This window comes from Maylandia zebra, linkage group LG22 (genome assembly GCF_041146795.1).
Source record: "Maylandia zebra isolate NMK-2024a linkage group LG22, Mzebra_GT3a, whole genome shotgun sequence".
Taxonomy (NCBI): Eukaryota; Metazoa; Chordata; class Actinopteri; order Cichliformes; family Cichlidae; genus Maylandia; species Maylandia zebra.
In genome coordinates this window covers 458,749-482,500 of record NC_135187.1, presented here as the reverse complement: position 1 = coordinate 482,500, position 23,752 = coordinate 458,749, and the positions used below count along the sequence as shown (strand labels likewise).

Below are 23,752 nucleotides of genomic sequence, written 5' to 3'. Positions count from 1 at the left end.
TCAGTGCAGCGGCTACGCTAGGCGAATCGGGGCCTCATAAATCCACCCGTTTGCAGGCCTTGAGGCGCCGCTGCTGCCATCTTTGACTCCATGCTCTGACCTTTCTGCTCAACCCTCCCTCTCTCTTCAACACTTCATCCACCTCTGCTTTATTTCGGTGCTTATTTTTCCTAAGATGTCACACACTTTGGATTCTAGCCAATCATTTTACCTTTCCAAGCGTGGTAGGCGGGTCCAGGTACGTACGTTCTTTTAGAGCAGAGCTACAGATTAAAAATGTCCAAGGCGAAGCGGTCAGAAGTCTGGCTGCACTTCACAGCAAAAGATGCAAACTCAGCAGCATCAAGTGCTTTAAGCTGATACTGTCAAAGGAGGTAACACCTCGAATCTGATGAAACACCTGGCGACACATAGCGTTTTTTTAAAAGCCGAGAAATGCGCCGTATTTGATAGCTTGCTGCGAGACCTCACACCGAGCACATCTACTGCGGGTGTGGTAAATCTCCATTAGAGAGTCAGCGCGCATCGCCCCGTGCGTGGGGCTGGACGGTGCTTATCATTTTGCAGAAAAAAAGAGAATGCTGAAAAGAAAAACATGCGAGGTTTTTGGACAAAGTTTGTTCTCCATTCTTTAAGCACCGTTCCAAAAGTACCGATTTGGCACCGGTATCCAATAAAACCTAAACGATACCCATCCCTAGCCCTGAGTGAGTCCCAGCACGAAAGCCTGGAGCTGGAAATGAGCCTTCAGGGCACCTGTGCTAAAGCTAACAGCAGCGTTGAGGTGATTGGCTGTTTCAGAGCAGTGAGAAGATGAAGGCGCTTCCAGGTCCTCGCTAACAAAACTGCTCTTTGCTGGATGATGAAAGCGCCGCGTGTCAGAGGTGTCGCCTGCTCAGCTCCTCCCAGGGGAACAGAGCGCTCTGTGAGCTTCGGGTGAGCAGGTTTCCTTCTCACCGCCGGAGGTTTCAAAGCACACAAAGCTTCTGCTAAATGGGGTCATTGGCTGTCAATCAAACCGCAGCGGCACGGCGGCGTGATGGGAAAAGAAAATAAGAGCGCAGTTCTGGATTGACACCTGAAATTGTGGCTTTTGTTGTGAAAGTGTCGTTAGGTCTCGACAAGGGGTCCCGATCCACCTGACACTTTCAATTAGGATCTGGGGACGCCGTCATGTCAACTCTGCGCTCATTAACCCGACGCTGGTGACGGCGGGGGGAGCTGAGCGGCTGAGAGGATAATGGGCACGGAGAGAACAGACGCACTCAGACACAGCAGCGAGTTGTTAGGAAACAGTGACGGGAAACAAAGGCGGCGCTCACTTTATGCGACTGCGGTAATCAGTCACAGCAGCGCTCAGCAGGAAGCACGGCTCCATTTAATTGACTGGAATTAAAAAATTAAACATTTTAAAATAATAACTCGCAAAATATCAAAGTCATTACCTTCAGTTCATGTCAGAATGACTCACGTCCAGAAGCAGCAGGACGGTGCTCTCACCACTGAGCTGTGATTGGTCCTTTCATTAGTCCTTCACTCATTATTACACATGGACACACAGGCAAACCTGTCTTACTGCTGCACCCGCAAGTTCCAAAAAGGCACCACTTTTACTTTGAAGGGGGACACTCTCCGTTTCCTGTTTGCATCCTTTTTCACATTTTACTGCAGCTGATCGAGAGCCTGAGGCCCTGTCTCAACATGCATCAGTCAGAGACCAAGTACTGCTCCAGTTCAAAGTACGCATCAAGCCGAGAACGCGAAACAGTCCCGGATGTGTTCTCGCTCCGCCCGTTTTATCGAGCATGCATCGGTGGTGACTTGTGTGTAGCTGGTACAGCTAAATATCCCAGAATGCATTTCGTCCCAAACCCAAACGTGGCAATGGCGGACGAGCGGGGCTAAAAACTTTTAAATATTACTCTTTCTGGGTCACAAAATAAACTTTTAAGTTATTTTCAGGAGAGAATGTAGCTGTGTGAACTTCATATATCTGCTCGATTTATCAAGATATCACATATTTCCAAACGCGCTCCGACGTTTTCGGAGACGTCTGTGACCCGCCAGCTCCATAGCAGACAGCGAGGTCGAGGATCACTAGAGCCGGCGAGAACAGCGGACTCCCGGCACATCGTTTACAACCCCCCCACTGAGGTTAAACATGATATGTAAGTCACTTAGCTCACTTCTAAATGTTAATGTTTGGTGTATTTCAGTTTTATTTGTTCCTGAGTAAACCGGTTTGGCTGTGATCAAAGTTAAGCTTCATAACATATTACTCACAGTGAGATTAAGAGGCTCCAGACCTGTGACATCGTTCTCGCCAAGTCCGGACTCGCCGAGTACACGAGCACGGACTCACTTGAGAATTGAGAAAGGGCCTGAAACCTGCGAGTGACCAAAGCAGCTGCCAGCTTTTCAGTGCAGCATCCTCTCTGCAACCCCCACCCACCCGACATCCACCTACCCAACACCCTAACCCATTGTCCGACATCCAAACACCCAACATCGTGCAACCCCACCCGACATCCACCCGCTCAGTGATTCCACACTTGAACCTAGAGGCTGATATGAGCCCACTGAGCTGTGACCTCACAGAGAGCTTGCAGCCATAGCCCCTCCCCCTCATAGTTTAGACATATTTTGTATTTTAAGAACTTTCAGAGCTGTTCCTGCTCTTACGGCTCATACAGCTCTACTCTGAGGACTTTCATCCCACACTAAAGTAATTATAGTAGATCAAAGTTGCTGTTTTTTGACTGTCTGCTTTAGAAATCTGTTTTTTAAAGTGGATCAACAGCGGGGGAAGCACCGTGAACAAACAACAACTTTCTGTTTTAAATTTACAGGACAGTCTGGCCAACGAGCGAGCGGAACCTTCTCTCCTAGTTTAAACGTTTATTTCTTCACTGCAGAGTTTCTTCATCATGTAGGAAACACAGAAACGGCTTCTTCTTCTTCTGACATTCACATATCTGACTCTGACAGGAGGGGGAGTTTCACTGGTCTGGTCCAGTGAAGGTCAAAGTGGGCTGTCCATGTAAAGTGGGTTTGATGTCCGTGCAGGATTGTGTGAAAGGATGCGGTGAACACGTCTCATTGGGATGACTGTAATTCAGCCCTCAAACACGCACGAGAAAAAGCTGAAGAGGGGAAAAATGAGCTTGCCTTTGCTTAATGATCGACTGTCTCATAATCCACACGCAGCCAAATACGTAAAGAAAATTAATAAAATTAAAGTCTAATTAAGAGCTGGAGGAACTCCGACACGCTGCAGTTTAAAAGCTATCGAATTTAATATTGAGCTGCAGAAGGAGAGACACAACGCAGCTGTGAGTTCTTTAAAGCCCCCGCTCCAAGCGCGCCCCCTCTCCGAGCGCGTCCCCGCTCCAAGCGCGTCCCCGCTCCAAGCACGCCCCCTCTCCAAGCGCGTCCCCGCTCCAAGCACGCCCCCTCTCCAAGCACGCCCCCTCTCCGAGCGCGTCCCCGCTCCAAGCGCGCCCCCTCTCCAAGCGCGCCCCCTCTCCGAGCGCGTCCCCGCTCCAAGCACGCCCCCTCTCCGAGCGCGCCCCCTCTCCGAGCGCGCCCCCTCTCCGAGCGCGTCCCTGCTCTGAGCGCGCCCCCTCTCCGAGCGCGCCCCCTCTCCGAGCGCGTCCCTGCTCTGAGCGCGCCCCCTCTCCGAGCGCGTCCCTGCTCTGAGCGCGCCCCCTCTCCGAGCGCGTCCCCGCTCCAAGCGCGCCGCCATCTGAAGCTCACCTTGTAGTTTCGGCACGTCGGGTTGAAAGCGTTGGTCCCGCAGGCAAACAGCGTCTCGTCGTTTCGAGGCACCAACACCTTCACGTAGTTGTAGCACTCGTCCTGGAACACAAAGGCAGAGTTAGAACTGTGAGGAAAACTGACGGAGCAGCAGAAGCAGAGGTGGAGGCGAACTCACGCTGTTCTTCCCTCTGACCGTGCACTTGCTGACGTCGTTGGACTTCCACGTCAGCTTCTGAAACACAGGAAGAGGAAAGTGAGGGCGTGATTTTCTCAGCATGTGGGGGACAGAGGTTTGATTAGATGTGAACACGCGTGCGAGGAGGCGGAGCAGCAACAGCTCACACACACAAACCTCAGTCTCAACCACAACACCAAGCAGCCACCTTTTCGCGCTCTCCATCAGCACCGACGTTCTACGCCTAACCCAGCATGCTTCACTTCTCTGCTGCTGAGTCATCGCTCCACAGAAAAATGCGACCTATTTGGGCTGATTTGGGTTTTAAAATAGAAACAGGATGCCTCAGCGTGCAGCCTCGCAGCGAGCATCATTTCACTCACACTCAGCGTGCATCAGAGGCAGCGTCAACAGGTCTGATACCATGCCAGAAATGTAAACACACCTACAGATAACCTCGACAGACAAAAGCCCAGCCTGCAGCTTGAAAGAGGCGGGGCTACGGGCCTGTAAACCCTTTTATTCATGATGGATTTAAAGAAATGGGATTAGATCCCAGCTGGATACAGATTATTCCCGTCTCTCCCCCTAAAAGAACAGATGTGGGCGATCAGCGCCGTGCTAAACCCGACGAGAACACGAGTCCATAACTGCAGATTAAAGCGCACACAGACCGACGTGGTCCTCGCCGTGCCGCTCAGGTCGGAGCACCGATAACGAGAGTAACAGCTCACATCAAAGAGCTGCCGCCGCCCGCCGTCCCACAATGCACCGGGAGGCCCATTACCGTGAGGAGCCCCCGTAACCTCTTCTCTTTGATCAGGAGGACGTGTGCAGATCAAAGGAAGCGCGTCCTTTGTGCGTCACGCACAGTTTTGTTGTGCGCGCTGATATTTACAGCGAGCACCGTGAGCAGGTCAACAGCAGGTCCACGCAGACACCCATCAGCACCAAAGGCTGCAGCGAGCAGCGCGGCACGCTGACATCATCGCCGCTGACGGCCAGCCGAGGAGAAGGAAACATCTGCGGTTTCTGTCTGCCCAACAGAACATGAGCATCTCTCACCTCCACCTGGCTCTCTCACGCTGGAGGACATTTTGGCGTCCACGTGGAGGGTCATCGTCACGCAGCCTGACACACTAACTTCAAAGCAATGAGCTGCAGCAACGGGAGGAGGAGGGAGCTCGAAGCAGAACATTTCACTCAGTTCTCTCTGAAATGAACTTTTTGTTTCACACGACGCTGCTGGTGATGCTCTTCCACACCCACTGTGACGTGGAGTGCCACAGAGGTCTGTCCTCGGTCCCCTCCCTTTAACTCTGCATGGATAGGGCCAGCTGTGACACTGAACCCACGCTCTGACACGTGAGTGTCGTGATGTGAACGAGGCAGAAACGCACGTATAAGAACCTCTTTGAGCTTCCTGTCAGCGAGCTGCTCGGAGGTCTGCTCAGCTCAGCCTCGGTCTGATGTCTTACAGCTCAAGCAGCTTCATGCTCGGCCCCACACCTCACAGCTCTGACTGCCTTCATGTGCACTCACAGATCGTTGCATTTGTCTTTGAACATTTTATCCTAAGACCGCGTGTGAGGAACGCTCGGAGGCGACACCCCGACAACTCCACGCAGCCATGTCGTTGTGTGTTTACTGAGCGATCGCACTCACCAGCTGTGGGACGACCTCCCCTGAAGCCGTCGTCAGGTTGACTGCGAACACGTGATCCCTGCGGAGGTCAAAGCACAGAGTCAGCCTCTTTAATGGACTACGATCGACGTGCTGCCCATCCAACCCCTCCATGATGCACTTCCTATCAGGAACACTGACAGCTGTTCATTATTATTGATTTTGCTGTTGATTCTAATGTTTCTGATAAAACATATTCAGTGATGAAGTCTCGACCGCTCTCAGGCCATCTTCAAAGGCTCGCCTCAGATCCTTGCGTGTTCGCCGTGTCCTAAAAACACGGATCCTCATGTATGATCTGTGCTCTGCACCACGGTGAGGGATCTTAATAATACTCAAGCTCCAAAGGGCTATTGTGATATTCCAAAAAACTGACGTAAGAACTTCCGTCGCACTTTCTACAAAGACCTGCTGCGTGGCAGAAAGTCCTCGTGACGCTCTGAATGAATGAATTAGTATTTTGGTTCTTCCATGGCTCCGCGGTGTGTGTCCTACTCACAGCCCCGGACTTCATGGATATTTTAATGAGCAAACTAACAGCACAGAGCTAAACGTCAGCTGGGCAGGCTGGAACCATCCGGAGGCCAAAGTACGTCCGACTGGTCACTTCCTGTTTCCAGAAATATTCATTCTGCTGTTTATGTGACAAACGGGAACCAAGATCCTCTCAGAGTACAGCCGACAGCAGGAAACACTGGCAGACGTTCACCTGAGTAAAGGCATGTTCGTGGTCACGAGTCATTCCTGACTGTTGCTGCTCTCTGAGCTGGATTTGATTTTCAGGATCAACAATGAAACCAATTTATGGACAGCAAACGTGAAAAATGTCTCTTTGATTTCCTCCAGCCTCAGGTTTACACTGACAGGAACATCAAATCATCATTTAAAGAGACTGAAACGATTTAGAGCTCACAGGAACACTTTGATGTTCACGTTGAGCCTGCTGACCGACTCACTACTGCAGTGCAGTGTGCAGCTACGGGAAACTCACTATTGTGTCCTCACAGGTCACGTTTACTAGTTTACTCAAGCTGCTGAAAACACACAAGTGTGCGTGCATGTGCGTGCGTGCATGTGCGTGCGTGCATGTGCGTGCGTGCCGACCTCGCTGCGATGTACAGCACGTGGTTGATCCGTAGCATCCTCTGGAAGTCCAGGCCCAGCCTCAGCGTGTCGTTGTCCTGAAGCAAACCCTGAAACCCCGGGTACTGAAACGACTCTGTAAACGCACAAAAACATAAACGTGTGTGTGTGTGTGTGTGTGTGTGTGTGTGTGTGGAGAGCATGCTCACAAATGTGGGTGTGGTCAGTTAAATCAGAACAAACAGGAACACAGCAGAGATAGATTGTCTCTGTCCAATCAGATGAAGGAACGGTTGCTATAGTGATGTGAAACGACCACAGTGGGACATCATCACCATCGCGCAATACTCACGCTCTGAGCTGACCACGCTGATCGGCTCCAGGTCTTTGGGGAAGGGCGTGGTTGAAGCTGACTCAGCCGGCAACCAGGAAGTGAGCAGCAGCAGCAGCAGCAGGGTTGGGAGTCGCCATGGCGACAGCCAACAGGTCAGGGCCATTGCGAGGAAAGAAATGGAAGGAGGAGGGGGCGGTGGAACGGTGATGTCAGCAGGTCATGGTGGACGTCAGCTGTCAGGAGAAAGACACAGAAAGAGGTGAAGGTTAGACAGAGAGGTCAGAGTTCACCGTCTTAGGAGCTCTTCTATGCTGTGCCATGCACGGAACAACATAGAAGAGCAAAGAAGGCAGTTCAAAAAAGCCCCCCCCCGACAGCCAAACCCATCTGTTCTCTGATTGGATTGTTACATTTGTGATTGACATGACATTGACCAATCAGATGAAAGGAAGAAAAATAGGGTCAAAATTCGTACCTGTAACTTGCAGGGTCTTTTTGGCTAAGTCCACACACTAATCTTTTTTACAAGTACAAAATACTTATGACCACATTTTGAGCCCATACTAATGTTCACATGTTGGACAGAGAGGACAGATGGTTTGAAAGAGGAGTGAAAGAAGCATCTATGTCCACTGTGAGCGACCATCTTTGAACAGAGGCGGGGTTTACGACACCAACTCTCTGCCATCTATAATCCAGCTTTGAGATCCTCCCCAGACGCCTTAACACCCACTCACATCCTGGGCCATCTGACCTCAGGAAATCACATGATAGGGTGGGGCCAGGTTTCACAATGAGCTCACCCGAAACTCTGGCTGATTGTGGCTGATCTACCTAATCATGTGATTAGAGGATCATCAGGGGGTCCTTTTGTCCCTCTGTGGGGGGTCACTCCCACTAGGTTTATATCTGGGACTCTCCACCATTTGACCTTAGAACTGAAGAAGCTTCTCGGATGAGAGGTGAAACGTCTTCAAGTAACTTAAAGAAGTCCAGACGCTTTTCTTTCCAAGCTCCTTAGACTACGATGACCTGGATGACTGAGAACCTTCACAGACATGTCAGAGTTCACCGCTCTTCAGCCACATCTATAAATCCTGAGGATTAGCATATCGCTCAGCCATTACCCGACGGGCGTTCAATTCTGACTGTCAGCACATTAACACAGAGCTCTCATAGCTGCACAGGTGTGCCGTGTCCACACCACCATCGTTAGCAGGGCGCCCAGCGAGGCTGCACGAGCAGTAACTCCACCCCTCTCTGTTCCTTTTCTCCTCCACTGCTTCATGGACAGCAGCTTTCCATGACTCCTGCTTCATAATAATGCTTCTGTATCTGATCCTGGGCCTCGGAGAGGACACGGTTCATCTGTGTCTGAAAGAAGCTGTTTTAGCCCCTCCCCTTTAACAGCTTGCTTCTGATTGGGTTCCCTTGCAAACAGCAGGTTTGACCAGTAGGTGGATAACAGGAACATCTGTTCTCTGATGTTATCTGATCTCCTGAAGGCCCCACAGTCCCACTGAGGACCTCTGTGTGTGTGAGTGCCTGTTTACATATGGTTGTGGGGACCAACAGTCACTAATGAGGACAAAAATGCCCGTCCTCATGAGTTTGAAGACATTTTTTAGACTCAAAATGTGGTTTTAGTGTCAGGGTTACAGCTAGGCTCTGGGTTATGGTAAGCAGCAAGAAAGCATTATGTCAATTAGATGTCCTCACTAAGACATAAAAACAAGAATGTGTGTGTTTGTGTGCTGCAGGTCAATGGGAGCTGCCGAGGGCGCCCCCTGTAGGCAAGCCCCTCCTCCGCTCGCTGGTGTCACAGTGAGTGAGCATGAAGGTGAACGCTCTCCTCTCCATCACCTCCTCCTTCCTGTCGTCTCCTCACCTCACACCTGACAAATGAAAGGTGGAGAAGGCGGTCCCAGAGGTGACCAGTCCACTCCTCCTCCTCTTTATTCCCTGGCCTAGAAATGAAGGAGAATGAAGGAGGCGTCACTCCCTCCTCCAGTTTTGGATCTGAAAATATCGCTTTTCTTCCTCCTCCTCAGAAACATGATGGAGGCCGCTGGTGCCAACACCTTCCTCGTCTCCATTACAAGGTGTGAGGAGGAGACAGGCGGTAGAACGTGGAGGAGTCTGAGCATGCCCACAAACTGCTCCCTGAGGAGCGAGCGCGTCGCCATGGTCACATACAGCTCACCGTTTCTGGTCATTTCCAACATGGCTGCCATGTAATCAGCCCTGATCTGAGGAAAGCTGATAGAATGATTACTGCATGCATTAGTGCTTCGAGCACCAGGCCACGCCCCACACACGCTGCAGAGGACGAAACATCCAGCGTACAATGACGTGGTGATGGGATGACAGGCTGAGAGAGGAGGAGGTGGCGACCTGCAGCCGGGAGCGCCGGTGATGAAACGGGTTCAACTGACCAATCAGATTCACGTTCAGTCAGAGATCGGAGCTCAGAGCAGCCAATCCAAAGTCAGGAACTCTGAGGCACGACAATCCCAAAACCACGACACAGGACGGTTACAGACGTGTGCGACTGCAGAGGACGGCGATGTGTTCAGGGACCTGTGCATCACAGGGGACACATCAGCTCCAACACAAGCACTGCATGTTGCTACAGATACGTGGCGAGAGCGCGCTCACACAAACAGTAGCTACGGTGAAAATACCAGCAGCTGATCCAGACGTTATCCTCTGCCCTACACTACAGGCCGCTGCATCAAACACATTCACACGGGTGTATTCTGGCACCATCACCCCAACACGATCGCACAAACAGGCATTTCCTCTGAAATCAACACGAATCAAACAGCAGCAGGTAAAAAAGCTCAACATCACAAAAGTGCGACGCAAAAGATCAAAGACGTGAAGAACAGACAGGAAGTCCCAGAGTGGGAGGACGATGTGTGTCCACTCAGGACGCCAGTCATCGTCACTCTGCAGCTCTGCCCAGTTTAAACAAACCTGCTTTATGAGACTGACACCTACATTAGGAGGAGCCCGGCTCAGTCTAATCTCTGGGAGCTGTACCCAGCCCAGGGGACAGCTGGGGCCAACTAGGGGCTGGTCAATTTCAGGACTTGTCCAGGTGTGTCTTTGGGAGTGGATCAGGTGTGTGTGTGTGTCATTCCTTAAATCATTAGTTTGCTGCTCGGAGCCAAAGAAGCCCTCATGTCAATTCTCATTCAGTGAGACAAGCCTGAGACCCCCCCCCCCCCCCACACAGCTCACCTTGGAGATATGGTGGCTCTATTTAGGCCGTCTTTGAGACATTCTGTCTGGAGCCTCGTCACATTTCCTCACGAGGTCTCTGTGACAGAAACTCATTACTATGCGCAGGTACACATGGAGGTGTTTAGGTTTGACCCTTTTGACCCTTAATGTCTCTTCCCCTCGAGTGTGTGTGTCACTGTGTGTGTTGTGCTAGTTAAAAGCAGCTGGATGTGCACACCCATGTCAGCGTTTTGTCGGTGGATGAAGGGTGGAGGGCTAAGCTATCAGCTAATGCTAGCAGAGCGTCACACAAGCTGTGTCCCAAAACGTCGGCTGCATCCTTCTCGGTCTTCGAAGGACCCGGCCCACGTAGACCGCGAAGGCCGGATGTGACTGCTGGTAATTAGGCCGGCATTTGCATTTGTTTGCCTCTGCGCTAAATCCTGCTGGGTGCAGGTATCAAGGAAACAGCAGCGCCTCTGTGAAGAAGCAGACAGGAGCACAAATGAGAGCTGCTTTCATTTCATCCAGTAAATCAGCCTCAGCTCATTACCGTCAGCTGTGCCGCCGCCGCCTCCAGCCGTTTATCCTTCAAACGCATCGATATCGCCCAGCAGGAGCTGTTTAAGGAGGACCTGCGTCTAATCCTGCACCCCCTGACTCCACAGGGCCCCTCCGGCAGGTGCTGGTCTGGACTTCACCTCCACCCGTGTGATCCCAGCCCTGTCCTGCTGTCTGGGTCGTCGTCCTCGGGGCACATGACCTTTCACACTTGTGTACACTGATTTATACAAAGACCACATTCAGATCTGATCGCACGCGATCTGGTTCAGCGGCGTCCCGTCTGACTGATTACACATGACTGCAGGGCTGATCGATACACCGCGGCGCTGCGAGGGAGCAAACGCGCTAACGTGAACATGTCAGTGCTCCCCGACACAGCGACGCACAGCTTAAAGTGTCCATCAGCAGATATTTCATTTCTGATATTTGAACAGCAGCCAATCAGATTTTTTCATATTTGGATAACAGCCGTCACAGAATCCATCTTTACTTTACAGTCTGTGTGCCTCGAGTCAGCTGAGCTCTGCTGCGCTCACGGACACCGGAGATAGGAATCAGCTGTTGACAGCTTCCTGTTTGTGCGCCCATAAATCACCAGTCAGCCGCCCGAGCGGCGGCTCACCTCTGTGGCCCGGTGACGCAGGATTAACCATCAGAACCACCAAAGAGTTTTTAGTGAGACTGGTATCACTGGGGTCGCCTCCCTGCCAGCGGACGCGTTTATATTAAGCTGATCAGTGAGATGAAGCTATACGGTGTGACCACGTGTGTGTGTGTGTGTGTGACCACGTGTGTGTGTGTGTGTGTGTGTGTGCGAGTGTGAGTGTGTGACCACGTGTGTGTGTGTGCGTGTGTGTGACCACGTGTGTGTGTGTGTGACCACGTGTGTGTGTGTGTGTGACCACGTGACCACGTGTGTGTGTGTGTGTGACCACGTGTGTGTGTGTGTGTGACCACGTGTGTGTGTGTGTGTGACCACGTGTGTGTGTGTGCGTGTGTGTGTGACCACGTGTGTGTGTGACCACGTGTGTGTGTGTGTGTGTGTGACCACGTGTGTGTGTGTGTGTGTGACCACGTGTGTGTGTGTGTGTGTGTGACCACGTGTGTGTGTGTGTGTGTGACCACGTGTGTGTGTGACCACGTGTGTGTGTGTGTGTGAGTGTGTGTGTGTGTGTGACCACGTGTGTGTGTGTGTGTGTGACCACGTGTGTGTGTGTGTGTGTGTGACCACGTGTGTGTGTGTGTGTGTGAGTGTGAGTGTGTGTGTGACCACGTGTGTGTGTGTGTGTGACCACGTGTGTGTGTGTGTGTGTGAGTGTGAGTGTGTGTGTGTGTGTGACCACGTGTGTGTGTGTGTGTGTGTGTGTGACCACGTGTGTGTGTGTGCGTGTGTGAGTGTGAGTGTGAGACCACGTGTGTGTGAGTGTGTGTGTGTGTGTGACCACGTGTGTGTGTGTGTGTGTGTGTGTGTGTGTGTGTGTGTGTGTGTGTGTGACCACGTGTGTGTGTGTGTGTGTGTGTGAATGTGAGTGTGTGTGACCACGTGTGTGTGTGTGCGTGTGTGAGTGTGAGACCACGTGTGTGAGTGTGTGTGACCACGTGTGTGTGTGTGTGTGTGAGTGTGTGTGAATGTGAGTGTGTGTGACCACGTGTGTGTGTGTGTGTGTGTGTGTGTGTGTCCACGTGTGTGTGTGTGTGTGTGTGTCCACGTGTGTGTGTGTGTGTGTGTGTGTGTGTGTGTGTGTGTGACCACGTGTGTGTGTGTGCGTGTGTGAGTGTGAGACCACGTGTGTGAGTGTGTGTGACCACGTGTGTGTGTGTGTGTGTGAGTGTGTGTGAATGTGAGTGTGTGTGACCACGTGTGTGTGTGTGTGTGTGTGTGTGTGTGTGTGTCCACGTGTGTGTGTGTGTGTGTGTGTCCACGTGTGTGTGTGTGTGTGTGTGTGTGTGTGTGTGTGACCACGTGTGTGTGTGTGTGTGTGTGTGTCTGTGTGTAGTGAAGTACCATCCCTTGGAGCAGGGTAACTGAGAGGCCCCCTGATCGTGTAAAGCAGACGATGGAGGCTGAATGGAGGTTGGTTGTTGGAGGCTCCGCCCCCTTGGGCCTGTGACTGTTTCCAGCTGAAGTGTGTTGCATTAATGCACGGCGTGTGGAGCGAGCTCACAGCTAATCCACGCTGTAATCGATCTGCAGGGCTCAGATTTGGGCGGCACGGTGACACGTCTGTTAAGCTCTGTGAAATCCTGATGTCACGGCGCCTGAAATCGGCTCTTTGTGTTCTCCTCTCATTTGATGCACGCCGGGAACACGAGGGGAAGCTCGCCAAGCAGCTCCTGGCTCCGGTACAGATCTGCTTCCTATGATTTTGGAGGTGCTGGAAAGAGCCACGAGTGGCTGTTACATCCTCCATGCCTCGAACACAGATACACAAAGAGAAGCGTTTGGCATCGAGCTTCCTGCAGTCTGTGAGCGACAGGACTGGACTGATGTGAGCTTCATCTCTGCTCATCTTCATCATTACAAACAGACTGTAGATGATGATGACGACACGACTGAGCAAGGCTCTGGAGAAAGACTGTTTTTATAATGTTGTATATCTGTTGGTGGACCGCAGACACACCATGTGACGTGAATCATGAAAGCTGTCACATGAGGTAAAAGACTCCATGTGATGAAGCTGCATGCAGAGGACTGACAGCCACAGAGCTCTGATTAAATGAAAGGCTGCAAACGTGAGCAGACACTTAGAGCTCAGCACTGAGTCAGCCTGTCGCATGATTGGCTGGCAGCAAGAGAGCTTCAGAGGAACATTAGAGTGGTTCTGAAGGGTGACCGTACTTACATTTTTACAGAGTGAAAATCTGCTGCGACGGACAGGTGAAGCCTCTGGATGCTCAAGTGACAGCAGCAAAGCAAACAGGAAGTCAGGAGGCGGGGGTGCACCCCCTCAGACGTCCTGCAACAGCAAAACGATAAAGTTTAAAAGGACCAAAACATTTGTGCTTCAAGCTTTGAGCAAACATGACGAGCTGCTTTTAACAGTCTCTGTGGTGTTTTGATTGCAGACGCCTCATCAGGACGGACCTCTGGCTGTGTACCATGGACCAGCCCAACACATCAACCAATCACAAGAGAGGACAGTGAACCACAGCTTGATGACCAATCAGTGCAGCTCGCTGCATGAAGACATCCTGACATTAAAATTATTGCCAGCTTGGAATAAAAACACTCACAAACACTTTCCTGAAACCTGCAGGTCAACACACAAAGTACCTGCAACATACCAACAACATGCCTGCAACACAACTGAAACACACGAGCAACATGTCGACAACACACTTGTAATACACCTCCAACACATGTTGAACACACCAACAACACATGTCAATCAAACCAGCAACATGCCAACAACACCCCTGCAACACACCTCTAACACGACTCCAACACAAGTGAAACACACCTGCAACACACCTGTCACACGCCTGTCACACGACTGAAACACCCCAGAAACACGCCTGCAACACGCCTGAAACACGCCTGCAACACATCACCTTTTAGCTGAATCAGTGCAGTACTCTTTAACACTAGCAAGAAAGCAATGTATTTATAAAGCACTTTCAGGTGCTGTACACTTGATACATTAAACAAGTTCAAAAAAGAAATAATATAAATAGAGGAAACATATCATCTTTTTTTTTTTAAATAATTCAAATAATATTTAAAACAGTAGAATTGGCACAAATAGCAAAAGCAATAATAAAATAGTATAAAATGATAATTAGAATTGAGCTTCCTCTTGGACCTGGGTACCTCAGCTGAGGCAGGAAAGGCTCCGCCCCCTCTGAGCTTCCTCTTGGACCTGGGTACCTCCAGGAGCAGCTTGTCAGCTGGCCTGAGAGACCTGGGGGGTGGGTAAGGACGAAGAAGCTCAGAGAGGTAAATTGGGGCAAGACCGTTTAAGCCTGGGGTGCCAAACGTACGGCCCGCGGGCCGGATCAGGCCCACAAACGGGTTTAATCTGGCCCGTGAGATGATTTTGTAAAGTATAAAAATGAGCAGCAATTTTTCAATAAAGAAACTGCTGTTCCAATTGTGTCCATTGGATGGCGCAATAGCAATTATGAGCTACTTTGTTTTGCCCGCGAAATTTAAACCCGATGTGCTTTGGCACCCTCATTGGCCCAATATGTCTCTGTCAAAAAGAGAAAAGTGGCTGCAGAGTGTTCCAAGAAAAATGGTCATCCTATTTATTCACGGAAGTGAAAGCTGTATGCTTGGTGTGTTCCCAGCATGTTGCAGTGCTGAAAGAATATAACCTCCGTCGCCACTACGTGAGTCTTCATGCCGACAAATATGACAACTTTTAAGGACAGCGGAGAAGAGAGAAGGTGAATGAACTGTTGGCGGGTCTGAAGAAACTGCAGTCTGTGTTTACTCACAGCCGAGACATCAGTGACGCTGCAGTGAAAGCTAGCTACCTCGTTGCTAACGAAATTGCACTAGCTTCCAAACCATTTAGTGAGGGTGAATTTGTAAAAACATGTATGATGAAGGCATCTAAGATTGTGTGCCCTGCAAAGTGCCAGGCCTTTGCAAATATCAGCCTGACAGGAAACACAGTTGCCGACAGGATTTCTGATCTTTCAGCGGATTTGGACAAAAAAATAGTCATTTATTGTGTTTTCAGTTGCAATTGATGAAGGCACATTACAGATGTTGCACAACTGGCAATTTTCATCCGCGGAGTTGATGACACATTGACCGTCACCGAGGAGTTCGTGGAGTTGGTACCGATAACAGATACAGCGACCGCAGCTGATATTTTCACCGCACTCGTCGGCGCGTTGGACAGGGTCGGAGTGGACCGGTCCCGCGCTGTCAGCCTGGCTACAGATGGTGTGCCCTCAATGATCGGGAAGAAAGCAGGCGTTGTAAAAAGGTTCAGAGATAAAGTGCAATCTGCAAATGGAGGACGTGGTTTTTGGACTTTTCACTGTATTTTGCACCAGGAGGCTTTGTGTTGCAAGTCACTGAAAATGGATAACGCCATGAAGGTGGTCATCCAAACTGTTAATTTCATCCAGAAGCCTCAAGCACCGTCAGTTTGACAGTCTTCTCAGAGAGAAAGACCACATCTATGGCCTGCCATACCACACTGCGGTAAGATGGCTGAGCCGAGGTGCTGTGCTGAGGCGTTTCTTTGATTTACGAGAAGAAATTGAACAGTTTATGGAAGAAAACTGGAAACCAGTGTTAGAATTTCATTCTGCAGAATGGATGCAGCACCTTGCATTTATGGTGGATGTTACAGAGGACCTGAATAACTTGAACAAACAGCTGCAAGGACGCAACAAAGTTGTCACGCAGTATCATGACAGCATTTCAAGTTGAAGCTGTTATTGTGGGAGACGCAGCCCACCGGTGGTGATGCAGCTCACTTCCAAAGTGTTGCGGATATGAAGCGGTTCAAAGATAAAATAACGGGACTGTTACTACTTTGAGCAACGATTTCAGATTTTTGGTGAACTGGAGAAAGACTTCAAAGTTTTGTGCTCGCCGTTCACCGTGAATCCTTTTGATCTGCCCGTCAGCATCCAACTTGAAATAACAGACTTGCAGCGTGACTCGGATTTGAAGGGCAAATTTGCTGCAGCTGACTTGAACACATTCTATCAGAATCTCCTGCCTGGTTACCCCAACTTGACGCCCTCGCTGCAAAACTATTGTGCATGTTGGGAACCACGTATCTTTGTGAGCAAGTTTTCTCTGTAATGAGCATAAATAAAACAAAACTGCGCTCAAGGCTCACGCACAGGCACTCGAATCACATCCTGAAGTTAGCTGCTGCTCAGGATGTGAAGCCTGATATTGATGAGCTGGTGAAAGCTAAAGATGCCAGGTATCAGGAGTCACATAAACGATGCAACCCCACTGAAAGTGCTGCATGAGACACCCTGATGTACTTCTGTGATCTGTGATATACTTCTGTGAATCACTGAGGCGCTGTGTGCTTGTTCTTTGTCCTCAGGATTTTCAAATAACTTGAGGTGTTTTATGATTAATAGCTACTGTATGTTGTGCCTGTACTACTTTGAACACAGGCTCTAGCTTTATTTTTATGTTGATCGTATTAAAACAAAGAAAACAATCTGAAGTTGTTGTTTTTAAGTTATATACACAATGATTTTACCAGTCCGGCCCACTTGAGAATAGACTTCTCTCCATGTGGCCCCTGAACTAAAATGAGTTTAAGACCCCTGCTTTAAGCATTTAAAAACAAACATGAGAATTTTAAATGAACTGTGTTCACACCGAACGTGATAAATCACAAAACATAAATCTTACATAAAACATTTTGTAATTATACAGGCAGCCAATGGAGTGAAGCCAGGATGGGAGTTATGTGCTCTCTTTTGCGAGTTCTGGTTAAAGGTCGTGCAGCAGCATTTTGGACCAGCTGCAGACGAGAGAGAAGATGCTGACTAACTCCACAATACAGCACATTACAGTAATCCAAACGAGATGGAATAAAAGCATCGATTACGGTTTCAAAATGCAGCCTGGATAAAGTAGGTCTTATCTTTACCAAGCGCCTTAAATGATAAAAACTGGACTTGACAGTAGCCCTAATTTGACTGTCTAATTTAAAATCACTGTCCATCTTAAAACCCAGGTTAGTAACAACAGGTTTAAAATACACAAGGTTCACAAGGTCCACTAGGACCAAATAGAATCACCTCAGTTTTGCTTGAATTACATCTTAGAAAGTTTAGGGACATCCGAGATTTAATGTCTTCTAGAGATGCTAGAAGTGGCTTAATAGAGAAGGCATCGTTCTGCTTCAGAGGCAGATCAATCTGACAGTCGTCAGCATAGCAGTGGAAGGGTAATCCATGCCTTCTGAGGATGGTTCCCAGGGGCTGTAAACATAATGAAAAAAGCAGAGGCCCTAAAATTGAGCCCTGTGGGACCCCAGACTGAAAGGCAGCAGAGGAGGACACATACCCTGAAAGGTTAACACTAAAAGTTCTGTCAGAAAGATAAGACCTAAACCATTTCAAAGCAGTACCACGAATGCCTGCAAGATGGTGCAAGCGAGTCAGTAAAATGTTGTGGTCTACAGTGTCAAAGGCAGCTGTTAGGTCAAGAACAACACGATTACCAGAGTCACAGGAAAGGAGGATATCATTAAAAACCTTTAAGAGTGCTGACTCCGTGCTATGAACGTTTTTAAAACCTGATTGGAAGACCTCTGGGACACCACTCTCCTTTGGTTGCAACCTTCTCAATGAAAAACACATAAAATCATCAGAGAGGCCTCCAAGCAGCCACTTTGTGGAGCATTTAAGACTGAGTCAGTAGAGTTAAATAACACGTGGATTGTGACTGTTGGAGGAAATGATCTTAGAGAAATATTTTCTTTTAGCCTCCTTGACCGTATCCTGATAGAGGCGCCAGCAGTCCTTTAGGATTTGAAGAGACACCTGCAGTTTGTCCCTCTTCCATCTGCGTTCAGCTCTACGACACTCCCTCCTCACAGCCCGAGTGGCGTCGTTAAACCAAGGGTCCGTTTTAGCCTTGGGCTGCCTGGTTATTAATGGTGCCACAGAGTCCAGAATGGTTAGGCAGTACGATCAGCGGGGAACTGGGCAGCAGTGGAAGGGTTAATAATCCGACAGCGGCGAACAGGAGCGCTGGTTTGAACTGTAGTGCGTGAAAACGCAGCATCAAATAATACAGCCATATGGTCAGAGAAGGCAGTGTCAGTCACTTCCATGTTAGACACAGGTAGACTGTGCGACAGGACCAGGTCCAGTGTGTGTCCGTGTTCATGTGTGGGACCAGGTACGGGCTGGACCGGATTAAAAGAATCAATGAGGCTTAAAAACTCCTTCACCTGAGGTTTGTCAGGGCAGCAGACATGGATATTAAAACCCCCACAATAAGAACGTAGTGGGCATATGATTAATGGTGCTGCGTGTGGCGGGCTTTAAGGCTCAGCTCAGATTTAGACAGAGGAAGATGAAGACAGAGGCCGAGAGCTACAGCAGAGTTCAGCCTCACATTGTTTTTGTCCAGATTTGGATTTTAAAGGATTTGATTCTAGGACATTCCCAGCTGGAGTTTGTGCTCTAAAGGAACGCAGTCAGGGTTTAAGGGGGAAGTTTGAAGGCAAACTCAGGACGCAGTAACACGATTAAAGGAAGCTCCTCGTGTAAAACAAAGAGGCTCCCCTGGTGCCGCTCAGCGAGCATCTGCAGCTGATTGGATTTGTTCAGGATCGATTCTCTGGAGGATTCTGCTCTCGGCTGGTGGCACGAGTCCAGATCGAAGGAAATCTTATCAGCTGCCATTAGGCCCGAGGCCCATCGCTCGGCTCATTTCGTTCACAGAGAAATAAAACAGTGAGGCAGGAGGAGGAGCTCCCTGTGGATGAACAGAGCTGGTTTCTCAGGAAGAGGAACTCAGTGGCGTGTAGCCTGAGCACAGCAAGCGACTGCCTGCTCACAAAGAAAAGTGTCCGTGCTTGTTAGCAGAAGTTCTGCACGAGCTAACTTCACCTAACGAGCTAATAGGAGCCATTAGTGGGCTCCAATTAGAGGAATCCCTCCTAACGAGGTCAGACAGATCAATAGCACAGGGAGAGGAGTCGCGTATCAACACCTCTGCAGGCTTTCAGCCTCACTCCTAGCCTGCTGGTTACCACGGTTACCAACACGACCTCTGACACTGATCAACAATTCCTCGCAGCTCGTTGTCCCATCTGTGCAGCGAAGTCATCTTTAACATCACGCAGTCTGAAACCTGTAGCTCCACCAGGCGTGGAGGAAGGTGAGGGAGGTGGGTCATGTGACACAGACAGAAACAGACTGAGCCAGTCAGACCTCAGCGCACACGCCCAGACTGGGGTCAGAGGCCATTAGGTCACTACACGATGGTCACTCGTGTAGAACACCTCAGACAGAGGCTGCTGCACCAAAAGCTTCACTGTGATTGCTCTGGTTCGAGCAGGTTGCCTTGGTCACCGGCAGTCAGCGAGGAAGGCGACTTCTCTGCATCTCCACGTATCTCTGACCTGCGACCCATCAGTTACCATAGCAACCTCACAGTGGGTGTCGGTGCAGTACTGTACGCCTGTTATAGCACACGGGTAACCATCGCGAACCTCCACCGACCACCCACCAGCTGGTTGGAGAACATCTGTGAGGCTGTGGCACCGCTTCAGGAGAAGTGTTGGCACAAAGGAGCCTGCTGAACGTTAGTCCCCGCCCCCGCCACGGCCCGTGACCTCAGCGCTAACAGCGAGAAGAACAGCTCGACTGGCCTCCTCGTTCACACGCTTCGCCTGCCTTTACACCACCTAGCTGTCCATCTATCCAGTCATCCACCTATCCGTCCATTCATCGACACATCCACCCAGACATCCACTGCGAGCTCGCTGAGATCTTCTGATGTACACTTCAAACAGACTGATCAATAATCTATACCTGCTGCTGTAAACAGGCTCTCTGATTGGCTGCGGTCAGTGTCCTCTGAGCTTTGTTTTCATGTTTGCTGCTTTGTTCCAGTTTCAGTCATTCAGCAGATTAATCCTCTCAGCAACAAATCTGATCCTCATCATCCTCATCCCCATCTCACACGCACACACACACAGACACACACGCCTGTCCGACTCTAATCCCACATGTGATCGTTTGCTGAGGTTAATCCTCGCGTCTGCCTCTGCCGTCCACTCTGATGGATTTACTTTCATCCCTGCGTTGACATCTCATTACTTCCTCATGCTCAAGTCCCGCCTCTCTCCTGATGACATCGGTACCGTTTTACTATGGCGCTCAGGTGAGTTTTTAACACGGGGCACGTTTAGCTTCATGTCTGTGATTCGTATCAGCAGTTACACCACAACATGTTTCAGGCACCACCACCACCGCCGCCACCCCTACATCATCTAAGACCTTCCAAAAACCTTCAAACAGGGGGCGGGGTCAGTCATTAGAAAGGAGGACCCCACAGACCAGTTCCTGTTTTCCTTTGAACACCAACACTGACATTCTTTATCATGAACCTGAGAGGTGATTTGTCTTATCAGCAGCATTCACGAGCTGGTCTGAGCTAGTTAGCCACAGGCTAACATAACATTAGCCACAGTAACCAAGGCGACCATGACAAACACGCCGGTGACAACTATCCTCAGTCTCAGACCTGTAAACCTGTCAGCCAGGTGAATACAGGCGTTTTAAACAAGCTAGCAAAGCCAAAGTGGCTAAAGCTAAAGCTAGCTTAGCCACGGGCCTCGGTATGAGCAACGGATCAAAGCAGTGAGGAGGAAGACAACAGAGAGCAGTGAGGAAGGCTGGATGTCCGGCTGAAGGTACCGACCTGCTGGTTGATAACACGCACGTGCGCACAAACACACACCCTGGGCAAAAACATCAGAGCACACCTGAGCTCAGCTCACTCCGTGCCGCCAACCTCACAGTTTTCTCACAAATGACATCACATCAGTCTCAATCCAACGACACGCTGCACACCTGGCTGTCCCTCACCTGCACACAGGTGTGGGCGTACCTGCAGCAGTCAGTGAGACGGTGTGTTTGTAGTAACGCTGAACATTAGGGCAGAGGACCAGGTGGAGCTGCAATTGCTGCAATCAAACATGCACTTCCTGTTTCTCATGACACAGAAAAGGGCGCACAGGTACGCACTCCTAAGCTGCTGCAAGCTCATTTTCAGTGCTGCGTTTCATTCAAAGGTCAAAGTTCAAGTCACAGGAAGGAACATGGAGCACAAACACACAGAGGTCAGAGGTCAGAGCTGGAGAATAGCGTCACCAGCAACAAATGACATCAACTTAATTGGAGCTTCCTCCTGAGGCCAGCAGGTCAAAGCTCGGATGCTGGCGGTGGCGCTCAGACCAGGAACGACGGTGCCTGTAGCTGGGTCACAGGGTCAACTTCACAGAGGTCAAACAATTACCAACATGGCAGCTTACCGCCGTCCGTGGGGGGAGGGAGAGAGCCCAGCTGGTCATGTGATTGGTCAGTGGGCTCTGATATTACTGCAGTTAGAAAGGAGGGGGTCGGGGGGCTGGACTGGAAATGCTTTTATTTTTAGATCAATCACTGATTGGACAGCAGGACCTTTGCCCACGTGACCATTGACCTCAGTCCACTAAGACAACAGGTCCAAACAGGTCCATTAAAGTGACATAAAAGCAGAAAGATCAACAGTGATGTCACAGCATTTTTTTTAATCTGGACATACTGAAGGAAAGACTCCAGAAACCATTTCTAATGTCTCACATTTAAACCGATTCATCGAGTTAATCAAATAATACTGATAGTAATCATAATCATCGAGTGCCTGGAGCGACTGGTGGGCGTGTCATTGTGATTTGGTGCTGCCTCTGAACTGAGCATGCTCAGATCCCGTCATCCATCATCTTAAATAACAGCCTAACAGCAGCACCACGTGGTTTTCCTCGCCGCCCGCACAGACGGGCCGGTTGGATGTGACGCCGCAGGAAAGCACACAGGCTGCTCCGCCAGACGTTTCCGTCTCTGCCGGACTGACCGGAAAGACGCCTGAAAATGGATCCAAAAGCTGAGCCGGGCGCCGAGCTGACCTCACAGGCAACGACCGCTCACACTCACCTGTGCCACGACACGCTCCCGCCCAGGTGAACACCACATGACCCGCCCACCACGACCAATATCCACCAATGTTTGATGTCCAAAAGGAAGTCGACTTACAGTGTAGCCACACACACACAGACACACACTCACCCTCCTGCTGGCCAACATCTCTCAGACTAACAAGCTCCTCTCGACAGCAGCGATAACAAAGACAGATCGTCTGATGACAACACTGAATGTCATCGTGTGTGTGTGTGTGCGTTTGTGTGCGTGCACGTGTGTTGACCACACACAGTGTGACTCACTGAGCTGTTCGCAGTAAATGACTTTGTGCTCAGGAGGAGATTCATTGTGTTTTTAAGCCTCGCCGCGTGGCGCTCACATATTCCACTCTTTCCATCAAAATGCAAACTGAGCGGCGGTGGCTCGCCGCAGCCCGCCTCCCTCGCTCTCGTTTTAAAGGCCAATTTATTGGATTCACAAAAAGCCCGAAATAATCACTCATTGTAAGGCTAAAAGGCTCATCACAGAGTCCAATCATCCAATAAAATAAATGTGGTTCATAATTGCCGTGGAAATGCAGGCGGCCTCACACAAATGAAATCTCATCACAGCGAGCGTCCTCGCAGACCGCCGCCGCCCGCTGAACACCAGACAGTCTGCAGATTCTTCAGTGACAGCGTTACGCCTTCGTTACTCTGCCCATGCTCACGATGCCTCGTTGGTGGCCTCTGACACTGAGCGGTCACCAACAGGTGGAGCTTTTCTGGATTTAGACAAACTGAAGCACAAACCCATCTGACCCTCGAGGTCACCTGACCTTCACCTGCGACCACACGCGTTTCCTGCTGCTCGTTGCTCTGTGGCTGTTTTTCAATCGACTCAAACACTCGAATTCAAACCTCAGAGCTTCAAAGGGACGCACACCAGAGACTTTCATTCATACACAACACCAACAAAACAAGAAGAAGAGAGCACTGAGCGGGCAGACATTCACCCAGGTAACACAAGTGTTTCAGTGTGTGTCAGCGCACACCTGCAGGTGAATGAGGAGGTCTGTCCACGCCCACCACGAGGCAGGATCTGCTGTTAGAGCTGCAACCAGCCAGGAGATGCATCTCACTGTGTACCTCCCACTCACTCACACACACACGCACGCACACAAACACACACACATGCACACACACACATGCATGCACACACAGGCAATGAAGGCTACACAAAGGAGGAACAATCGCCTGCCAAACTGTGCCTACACACACACACGTTTGTACATGTATCTCTCTGAG

General features: G+C 50.1%; 1 protein-coding gene across 6 annotated transcripts in view; it reads right to left on the bottom strand.

Moving 5' to 3' along the window:
• Positions 1-23,752, bottom strand: part of LOC101475565 (semaphorin-6D) — a 114,684-nt gene that overhangs the window by 59,057 nt on the left and 31,875 nt on the right. For 4 of the 6 annotated variants that reach the window (XM_024798328.2, XM_024798329.2, XM_076879702.1 and 1 more), the window contains 6 exons: positions 13,670-13,783; positions 7,053-7,267; positions 6,722-6,836; positions 5,600-5,657; positions 3,935-3,991; positions 3,757-3,858 (listed from right to left, as the gene is read on the bottom strand). In XM_024798328.2, coding sequence (XP_024654096.2) covers positions 3,757-3,858; positions 3,935-3,991; positions 5,600-5,657; positions 6,722-6,836; positions 7,053-7,197 — 477 coding nt within the window. In that variant the 5' untranslated portion in view covers positions 7,198-7,267; positions 13,670-13,783. The remainder of the gene's footprint in view (positions 1-3,756; positions 3,859-3,934; positions 3,992-5,599; positions 5,658-6,721; positions 6,837-7,052; positions 7,268-13,669; positions 13,784-23,752) is intronic. The other 2 variants (XM_024798330.2, XM_024798331.2) reach the window with 1 other exon arrangement.